Source organism: Petromyzon marinus, chromosome 9 (assembly GCF_048934315.1).
Source record: "Petromyzon marinus isolate PM22_M1 ecotype Great Lakes invasive population chromosome 9, UKy_Petmar_22M1.pri1.0, whole genome shotgun sequence".
NCBI lineage: Eukaryota > Metazoa > Chordata > Hyperoartia > Petromyzontiformes > Petromyzontidae > Petromyzon > Petromyzon marinus.
Window position 1 is genome coordinate 8610847 of NC_133675.1, and position 10972 is coordinate 8621818.

Below are 10972 nucleotides of genomic sequence, written 5' to 3' on the forward strand. Positions count from 1 at the left end.
TTAATAATAATAGTAAGTCATTATTACTTTCAACGGTAGCGGTTAAAGAAAATAATAGTTTTTATAAAACTCCACGTATAAACGACACCTATTTCGTATATATATCTGCGCACGACGAAGATTGCACATGTTCCATGTAAAACGAGTAGTTCTAAAAGTTCAACATCGGTAACGACGACGATTAAACGGCCAGTGTGGGAGGACCACGACGAGCTCTGTGTGCACCTAGCCTGGCACAAGCGCAGTGGTGACGTCATTCACTTAGTGTGGAATGACGGGCTTGCGTTTAAAAAAAAAAGTTTAACATTGGCTGGCAATGCTCAGCCAACCACCATTGTGCTGTACAAAGCGACACCCCGACGCGTGTGAGTACACGAACCATATCGAGTTAGTACACCACAAGGACTGGCTGCGCGTGTTCGTAACCCCCACGACCTCTAGCCCCCCCCCCCCCCCCACCTGGTCCCCTAACCGCGGTCCCTAGGCAGTTATCCCGCTCCCCACCGACCAATCGGTTGGGTCGTCTTCCACGTGATGCCTATTGCTTGTATGTATAATGTCTACCTGTATGTGTGTGTGTACTTGTATGTGTGTGTGTGTACTTGTATGTGTGTGTGTACTTGTATGTGTGTGTCTACTTGTATGTGTGTGTACTTGTATGTGTGTGTGTGTACTTGTATGTGTGTGTGTACTTGTATGTGTGTGTGTACTTGTATGTATAATGTCTACCTGTATGTGTGTGTACTTGTATGTGTGTGTGTACTTGTGTGTGTGTGTGTACTTGTATGTGTGTGTCTACTTGTATGTGTGTGTACTTGTATGTGTGTGTGTACTTGTATGTGTGTGTCTACTTGTATGTGTAATGTCTACTTGTATGTGTGTGTGTGTACTTGTATGTGTGTGTGTACTTGTATGTGTGTGTGTACTTGTATGTGTGTGTGTGTACTTGTATGTGTGTGTGTGTCTACTTGTATGTGTGTGTGTACTTGTATGTGTGTGTGTACTTGTATGTGTGTGTGTGTGTACTTGTATGTGTAATGTCTACCTGTATGTGTGTGTCTACTTGTATATGTAATGTCTACCTGTATGTGTAATGTCTACCTGTATGTGTGTGTCTACTTGTATGTATAATGTCTACCTGTATGTGTGTGTCTACTTGTATGTATAATGTCTACCTGTATGTATAATGTCTACCTGTATGTATAATGTCTACCTGTATGTATAATGTCTACCTGTATGTATGTCTACCTGTATGTGTGTGTCTACTTGTATGTGTGTGTGCACTTGTATGTATAATGTCTACTTGTATGTATAATGTCTACTTGTATGTGTGTGTCTACCTGTATGTGTGTGTCTACTTGTATGTATAATGTCTACCTGTATGTGTGTGTCTACTTGTATGTGTGTGTGTACTTGTATGTGTAATGTCTACCTGTATGTGTGTGTCTACCTGTATGTGTGTGTGTACTTGTATGTGTAATGTCTACCTGTATGTGTGTGTCTACTTGTATGTGTGTGTGTGTACTTGTATGTATAATGTCTACCTGTATGTGTGATGTCTATCCAGGCGAGAGCTCATTGAAGAAACTTTAGCTGTGTGTTTTGTTCGGGGCGTTTTGTCAATCCACTGCTTGATGAGGGACAGTGTTTGGTGGGGGTGAGGGGTTGTGGCGGAGGGGGGGGGGGTTATTTGACCAAACTTCCCTACGATGGGTCAGTGCCGGATGGTGAAGAAGGGGGGGGGGAGGCGGAGAAAGACATGGGAGCATAAAAGTACAGCAGACTAATGTTTTTTTTGTTGCACTGCACTCTACTGCCCGCAATGGAGCAGCACATGACGCATGTTTTATGCGCGGTGGTCACGCGGCTCTTTACGGACCGCTTCGTGACGTTTTTTTAAATTTCGTCTTCGCATGCATTGCGGTTCTTGAAATACTGAGCTTTTATTTTTGTCGTGGTTGTTACCAAATTTGAAAAAAAAATACTATTTTTGTTATTGTGTTTGCTGACCCCCTCCTCCATCCTCACCCAAGCGCTATCCAGGCTTAACTCTGCTTTGGCTTCCGAGATGTGACAAAGATCGGACGCATTCTGGGAAATTTTGGATTTTCGGCATTGGGTGACATTGGCTCTCTGGAAAAAATATATATATCCTTGGTACAAATTGGCCCGAGTCGTATTTTTGGAATGTTATGAAAGGGGGGGGGGGGGGGAGGGGTGGCGGTCTTTAACGTCTATTTCTAGGGCAGGATTTGAACCATTTTGGCTCCGTGAAATCCGGCTTTCGGGAGCATGAGAACAAAAGACGATCCAGCCGTCTAAATAATAAAAGGTATATCATCTAGTTGGCAACGTCTTTACGAACTGAAAGGAGCAGCAACGCGTCGTGTCAAGTTGTGGTGATAGCATGATCCAGCACTCCTCCCCCCACTCCCCAGAAAGTCACTCAGTCCCAGGCTTGATTGCAAGGCTTTTTTTTGTGCGCAAAACACCTCCATAATCTCAATCGCACGTCGCCTGCAATCTGAGCCACGCGGCCACACGAATCGCGTGCCCCTCTCTTGGCCACGACAGGATACATTTCCTCCTCTTGGACGTGTGGTTTCTACAACATGAAGTCACCTGAATAACAGGGCTTAAGTTCATCCAAATCCGCCTGGGGCTAAGCCCTGGAAAGTATCCCATGGGAAATTAAGCCCTTGTGTGTAACGTCCTCGGTAGACCTAATGCTGGGATCCAAACCAAGGCACATTCAACACACCAAGAGGTATACGCGTCACGCCTTAGCCCCTTGCACCACAAGGCGAGGGGCCAACGCCCCTATAAATAATTCATTCATTCTGGTGGTGTGTGTCTAAATGATAATGCAAAGCCATCCTTGCCCACCAGTGCCACAGACCCATTTATGGACACTCGTTTACAGTGGGGTAGCGTGGTTGGTATGGGTTTTGGTGTAAGGAATGAATTATGGTACATCCTGTCCAATGTTACTTCTTCGTAACCCGACCCTTAAGAGTCTTGGGCTCCGATGCAATTGCACCGCCTGCACACTCGATAGCTATGCCACTGACCATTCAGCATAATGCACGGAGTTGCGTGGCGTGCACTGATGTCCGTTTGTGATCCATCCATCGCCTGTAGTTCGTATGTGCTATTCTACATCGTGGCGTCTCAAAACTCACGACCCTCTACGGTACCTCTTCACCTTGCCCTGCCTCTTCCGTCCAACTACAAAGACGAAGTCTTTACACGCTGCACGCGTCTCATTTGGGTAAACAAGCGGATTCAAAACCAAGATCGACCGTTATGCGACTGGACGTGTGTCCCACGTGGTATAGAAATTACCGATAACACGCATCCTCATTTATTTGACACGGCACGCTCCTCGTCACGTGCGTATCAATCATTAACGTGGGGGTAGCGAGGGTCCCACGTGGTACAGTGCACTCACCCACGATGTGCTGGGTCGCGAGGACCCGAATATTGAAAAACCCTTGCTTCTCTACAATGTGTCATCATGGCACTGCAGTTATCTTTGATCCTGACCCCCCCCCCCCGCCGCTCCCCCCACCCCAACATATATATTATTCTCTTAAATATACTCTATATAAAAAAATAATAATAATGCGTTATCTCAAGTTTGCTCTTTGACAGGCGCTGTCGTTCTCCGTGTCCTGGGAGCTTGGGTGCGCGTGGCACTTATGGCGCTCTCGCCTCAGAACTTTGTCGAGTGGCTTCTCCCACACCTTCCTGTACTGGCGGCGAAGCAGAGAGTACACGTAGGGGTCTAGCGCCGCCTTGCTGTACGCCAGGCATCTGCTGAAGAGCGCCCAGTGGTGCCCCACTGTGACAGAGGGCGCGATCTCCACCAGCCTGCGGCGTGACCACAAAAGCAGCGACGGTACACAAGTCACAGCGCGAAGTTTCAGCCCCGCAATGTCTTGCTCGCGTCACTGCCGGCGGAACGGGCCCTCCATCTCGAGGGAGCATCTATCCATAATATAGGGGGGAGGGGTGGTTTGGCTTAGATCGCGTAAATAGAAATGTGTTGTTAAACCCGCCACCACCCGACGCAGCCAATTAGTAAGGGTTGTCACGTAAACAAAATATATGGGAATTCGTTTCTAGCGCAGCACACCGGTGTGTTAGAGAGTAAACCCACAACATTGACAATTCGAGTACGGCGTTTCGCCGGTAATTACAACCAGCATCCTCAGGTGACAGCCAAAGTTGTGGAGCAATCCTCCTGTCTCGGTCTTAAATAGAGGGATAAATGTGGTGTTCTCATTAGCGAGCTAATAAGGTGCGCAGACCAGGTGGGGGGGGGGGGGTAATCGATGCATATAAATTAAAATGGAAGTCCATTACCGGTTGGGTCATTAATATGGTAATCAACATACATATTAATAGGGTAATCAACATACATAACATGCATGCACAACGCGCATGCGCGATGCACATACATTGTCATGTGTTGTTTATGTGATTAAACCTTACAAATTGGCTGTGTCGGATGGTGGCGGGTTTAACGACACATTTATATTTACGCAATCTAACCCTAAGAAAAAAACCTCTGTATAATATTGGTTGCGAAAGACTACATGTTTAAAGTGAGCTGCTAGTTATCGCCTGAAAGATATGTGGAGTGTCCCGGGGGGTGGGGGGGGGATGGGCGTCGTAGGGCCCAAGAGTGTCCGTTCTGTTGCCTCGCTTAGACACGAGGCCGCATACATCCATCGCTGGGTCAGTCCACCAGGGAGACGTGTTCCAGTGATCTAATCTACACACGTGGCCAAATGCCCTCATTTCTATACTGTTAGTATTGTTATTGCAATACGAGAGAACACGCTATCGGGGTGATTTTTTTATTTGTTTATTTTTGTTAAAAACGCAGCCGATGACATTCATGCGAGCCGGGAGTGATAACATTGACACATTTATCGGTAGAAAAAAACAATCGTAAAGTTTGCAGCGATTAAATCGATCGCAGGAATGAATGTTCTCGCGGTTGAATTATTCATGACGCAACGACTAAAGACGTGCTATCGGGGAAGGAAACGTTTCCCCCGGCACACGTGTACATCACGTGGGTGGACTTGCCGTGGGATTTGCCACCAGCGATGGAACAAAAAGCGGGATGCATCGTGGGGAACAAGGATGTCTCACGACAGGAAGCGTGAAGAACCGCATCTAAAACAGGCATCGTCCCGAGTGTTGGATGATTTACGCGTATGACAAAGGACTCAACACCTCTGGAAGACGTGGGATTTCCCAGAAAAGCTCCCGCAAAATGACCAGTAACAAAAAAAACTCAACGCATTCGTCAATAGCACTGCTCCCAAATGTATATTACAGTAACACCACGATTCACGTCTCCCTCCGTTTACGTCGTTTCGTGAATGCGTCGTTAGTTTCTTAAATCACACTCCCTGATTAGCGTCGCCTCGTCTCCACACTTATGTCACTGTTTATTGTTAAATTTGAATCACAGTTCCTATGATCAATGTTACATTGTTTTTATAGCTTCATTTTGGTGATTTTGAAAACGTTTTGATTTAGCCATGTTTGTTTGTTGTAGTACAGAGTTAGCCTGATAACTTTAATCTACATTGTCTTATGGTTGTTATTGTTAGACTTGCATCCCACTGGGATTGCACGCAGCGTTGAAATAGGTGCTTTTCCTGGAAGACTTTGCTGTTTTTTTCCAGGATTTTTCTGTTGCGTGTAGTCACTTTAAGATGTTTTCTTGTTCATGTTTTTGTTTTGTTGCGGTTGCACCCGAGTCAAGAGCCGCATGGCTCACAGGGTTATACCTAATACATGAAACTGAAAACTGAAACGTCACTGACGGCATCATCCCTCCTTTCTCGCCTTTTGCCTTCATCTGCCCTGGACACGAAATACTTCACCAGGTAAGGTCCACTGAGCTATATAGCTTTTTTGTTTTTCGTAAGGTACCTGGTCATAAATGATAGCTCAACGAAGTGGCTCATCACGTGGACATTTATAGCAGCCAAAAATACCCTTCACGCACGTTGATTTTAAATGTGGAGGGAAAAACCGCAGGACCCGGAGAAAAATCCACAACTACGGGGAGAACATGCAGACTCTTAAAGAAATGTAATGTACTGTTGAGTACAACATATAATTAATGTAACGTTGTAGATACGTATTGGATGAAGATGCGCGCATTAACACACGAGCTTCACCGTACCCTCTGTTATCTTTGTTGGACTCTCGTGGAAACATGACTTTAATTTACTTCGTTTCAATATTCGTCCCACCTTTCAGGAACGCATTCCCAACGTAAACCGGGTTTTTTTTCACACATGATATATGTCCAATGAAGGGACATTGCCGAAAAGTCTATTATACTGTACATGTTTTCCCCCTGTTAGTGCCGTGCTATTGACGAATGTGGTTTTTTTGTCATTTGTGCTCATGCACGCCTGCCAATGAAAATATTACCCGAAAAATTATTCACCTGAAACAGAAAAAGGGGTGGGGGTGGGGGGGGATGGTACGATCCTGGGAAAACCAGAACGGGTGGCAACCATCACCCGCCGGCGATTGATAAGCGTGAACACAACGCATGTGGAAGAGAAACATGTACACGTACGTATGCTGAACTTCTTACGCGCCGTACGAAGCCAACCGTGCTCATCGGGGGAGGGGGGGGAGGGGGGGCGGTGGTGCGATACGCAGTGTGAAATCGCGCTAACCTGGTGATCACGTAGGGCGCAAAGCAAAGGACGAACGTGCCGATGAAGGTGCTGACTTTCCTCGTCGCGCGCTGTCGCCGCTTCTTCTGCTCCACCAGGCAGCGCTGCTTGACACTGCGCACGCATTCAGTCGTTAGCGCGCGCGCAATCTCCTGCCCCCACCCCCTGCTTCAACGCACTCTTAATCGCCCACCTGTTCGCTGTATTGAGAAATGTGAGGTTTGATAGATGAGTAATGATTAACTGTTGGACGCTGCCGTGGTGTTGATGGTTGTGAGCGTAATGAACGTGCAATCCAGAGTTCGCCGGTTGTTGTATTCGTCCTCCAGTCGCGGCAGTTATGACAATGCGTGTGTTTTTGTTTGTTATGTACCCCGCCTGTCCACCCAGCAGTATGAACGAGTTGGTCAATCGGCAGGTCGCGTAATGGTGATGGGGTAAAGCGTGGGTTCCCCCACCTCCTTCCAAGACCTCTCTGGAAAGCGTGAAAGAGAAAGCCAAAGCAAAATATCCTCCACAGGGGAGCCCTAAAGAGGGATTATTGAGAGCTGATTCCTAGAGCAGGCCCTTTCGGCAGCAGTAGCGTGAACAAGCAAATGCAGGGCTCCACCTTTATTGATAACTAATTGATGTGCACCGTGACGCTTGTTGTGAGATAACGCGTGATTGTGTTCTTTGTTTGGTCTGCCCGTGTATCTGATTTCCTATCAAACTAAATCTCGGCGATGGAAGTTGACTTGCTGGTGACGTCGGTACGTGCATTTTCAAACGAAACCATGCTTTGAGTCAAACGTTTAATCCGACACAATGAGATCGACAAGGGAATTTATTTGACCGCAAATCAAAGGGCATATGTGCTTTGTCTTATACATACCGTCGAAGGCTGAATATTTATACTAAGTTAAATGACCGACGTAAATGTGTAGCTTGATGTCAATGTTACTTGTGGAATATCTATAAAGTTGTTAGTTGTGGCACATCATACTTATGCTAACTAGACACATCCGAAAAGAAACAAAATGCGTCGAACTTTTCCCTCCGACAATTATGACCCGGAGGTTGATGGGTTTCGTTCATAGGAGCAGGGGTCCATTTGAAGGTCTGCATTGTTTGAAGCCATGCGCTAACCCTCAAATATACGTTCCTCATAATCGGTGAAGAGGGTAATTTGTCTTCCGTGAAGCGTAAAGCTCAAGCCAATAAAAGTTGGTTAAGCCGGCTTTCGATTACGTTTGTACTGTATTTTCTAAATCCCACATTATGCAATAATTGAGAGCATTGAAATAGTTGCACTGAAGGCCTATTTGAAGCATGCGGTTATTTTGCTTGTTACTGGAATGGAACCACGAGATGTGAGGATTGAATCGTTGTGACGGTGTCGCGTCGGGTTGCACTCAATATTCAACAATGCGGCCCGCAGACAATGGTAACACGTTGTGTAACACAGAAAACATTGACCCCAATACCAAACATCGCCTGGACGCGCACTTGGCGTTCGCCTGGGGTCGCGCGCGAGGTGGTGACTTGAGGTGACGTCCTCGCTGTATTATTACGCACGGTGGGTGGGTGGGAAGGAGGGGGGAGGGGGGTGGGGCGAATGGACGAGCCGTTACCTGGGATGGATGTCCACCAGCAGCACGAGGGTCTGCATCGTGATGATGTCGATCCTCTTGCAGTGAAAACGCGCCACTTTGAGCACCTTCATGTAGGTGACGCAGAGCACGACCAGCGACAGCAGGAAGGTGGTGCCGTGGTACACCACCGTCATGGTCGAGAAGGGCAGCCACTCGCTGTCTTTGGCCCACATGGTGCACGAGGCATAGTTCCGATGGTAGTCGAACCACTTGAAATATGTGGCCACCAAGGGAAAGCACAGCGAGTGGATCCACGTGTAGCTCATGATGACGGCCGCGTCCTTGTAGCTCATCTTTGTGGTGTAGCTCAGGGGGAAGACCACCGCGACCCAGCGGTCCAGGCTGAGCGCCGCCATGCTCAGCATGGTGTTCGTGGTCAGAAAGGTCTCTGTGAATCCCAGCACCTGGCACAGGCAGTCGTCGAACGGTTGTTCCTGAGTGATGACCCCGGCCAGTGTAAGCGGCATGTTGAAGAGCGTCATTATTAAGTTGCACACGGTCAGGTTAATGGTGAATATGCTGGGCACTTGCCTGCGAATTTCCGAGCTGTACACGTAGCATACCAACACAACGAGGTTCGACAGGAAAGACACGATCAGTACCACGACGATGAACAGCGACAGCAGGGTGTCCCCAACGTCCATGTCTCCTTATTTTTTTGGTCACAATTTTGAGGCGTAAACTCTCCGTTTTTATATTTGCTTCATTAACCACCACGGCACCGTTGTGATCATCGTGAGAGCCTCGGTATGATTCGCGAGAAAAGATGAGCCGACGAGATGGTTAACGGCGTCGCTGAGCGCGTCTCGTCTCGAAATCGTAACACAATTCAGATGCACAGCGCCCTCCCAGAGAGGCAGGCATTCTGCGTGGTGATCTCCAGCCAAACCGCCTGCAGTTGTCATCTCTGCTCGATGAATCGTTCCGCTGAGAACCCCCTCTGCAGCGAGACGGCGTGTTTTTTTGCCTAAAAGCCAGGGCTTGTTGGCAGAGCGTCGCAGTTGACCGGGGTGGTTGTGGATGACGGTAGTGGCTCGTGGAGGTGATGGTTTATTGCAGAAGGCGAGGAGGTGGCCGTGTGGGAGGACGCGGTTGCTGTCACAGCGCAAGGGTCCAGTGGAGACTGCACACCCGCACACGGCCAGCCCCTTAAATGCTGTTGCCTCTTTCTAGTCGCCGAGTCGCTGCTCCGGTTTTTTTTTTCTTCTTCCTCCCTCTGCTGCACTGCACAGTGACGTACGTGTTATCTGCTCGCTTTATAACCGCGGGCACATAGGCGTGCGTTGGGGAGAGCCTTTCTTTTCAAAAGCAACTGGGGCTGTTTACCACGATCTCATTATTGTTTTCTCACCAGCTCTGTACGTTAATGAATAATTTAAGATGCCAGCGGGTGTCAGATTTTGCTGGCTAGTCTCTGCACATTCGCATCTGGTCAATATTGTGCACCCCTATGGGATACCAATATGTTAAAAGAAACAAAAATCTGAAAACTACCGTTTATCAGATTTTCACAGTTATTATAGTTTGTATAGGCTGCACTGTCACGTGTTAATCCTCATGTAATCTTGCACAAGTACTGCGGAACAGATCCAGAGGGAAACAAGTGGTCCATAATATGCAGATGCACCCTTTAAAAGTGTTCACGTCAACAACAACAAATTCAACATCATCATCATCATCAACAGCAAGATTGTATTATGTTCTAATTAAACCGGAGTATACAAGACATGTGCCGAGCACGTGCGGTGTCTTATCGCTTCACTTCATTTACACAATGCTTATGTAATGGCACATCTAGATGCGTCGGACATCGTATGAAAATTCATCCAAAGCCCTAAGAAATTCAGAGTGTGGGGGGGGGGGGGGAGGGGGGGGAGACGCGCGTTGGGTGTACATTTTAGTGCAACATTTAAAGTCCATTCGTTGAAATACGAAACGTTTGCCTGGGAGTCGCTTAGGCAAATACGTGGTGCCTTGATGCGGTGCTAATGAACTGTCCAAGGTGCTGAATGCTGCTGCGTGGTTGCGGTTTTAATTCCTGCACCCGTACTAATGAGCAGTTTACTAGGTAGGTTGGGGATAAACGCTTTGAAGAATTGTACATCACACGCGCGTTGCTAATAAGGCAGTGTATTTCCTCTAAAGCAATGCAATGGCAGTAATTGGCATGCTATGCACTGTAAACGATAATACATATATACAGCGTGTTCAATGCTTTAAACACCCATTAAATGGTAGTGAGCAATGTGACCTTCTTGACTTAATGGTGTCGATACGTCAGCCTAAAAAAAGACTCCCACATGATCTAATTTGACTATAAACTACAGCGATGTCTTTTTTGACATAAAGAGGACAGCGTGAGCTTTATATTTCTCAGGCAAGGGCATCGTATCAGATGTTAGATGACGGCGGTGCCGTTTTGATATTGTGTAGGCTACGTGTGCAGCTATCTGCGCCTTGTACATTGCTTTCCAGTGACAGCTTGCGGTAACGATGAGCTCTGATTTCTAGCCCCTCCGTATCACAGCTTTGCACAAACTGAGTTTATGCCCGTGGCAAGCTAGGCACAACCAATAAAATGCGATGCAATTAAACCACCCTGGGTTTTATTGTCCA

The 10972-nt window shown here is 47.2% G+C and overlaps 1 protein-coding gene across 2 annotated transcripts; it reads right to left on the bottom strand.

The window, feature by feature from the left end:
- Positions 1–1017: 1017 nt before the first annotated feature.
- GPR26 (G protein-coupled receptor 26) lies at positions 1018–10141 on the bottom strand. 2 transcript variants are annotated; one of them, XR_012941309.1, is made up of 4 exons: positions 8336–10141; positions 6723–6836; positions 1249–3873; positions 1018–1175 (listed from the first exon to the last, which is right to left on the bottom strand). XR_012941309.1 is itself a non-coding variant. In XM_032950579.2 (3 exons), exons 1-3 carry the CDS (start codon positions 8998–9000, stop codon positions 3630–3632), a joined length of 1023 nt encoding a protein of 340 aa, XP_032806470.1. In that variant the 5' UTR covers positions 9001–10141; the 3' UTR covers positions 1018–3629. The 2 variants fall into 2 exon arrangements, 1 of the variants encoding a protein (XP_032806470.1); XM_032950579.2 differs by having other exon boundaries at positions 1018–3873.
- Positions 10142–10972: the final 831 nt, after the last annotated feature.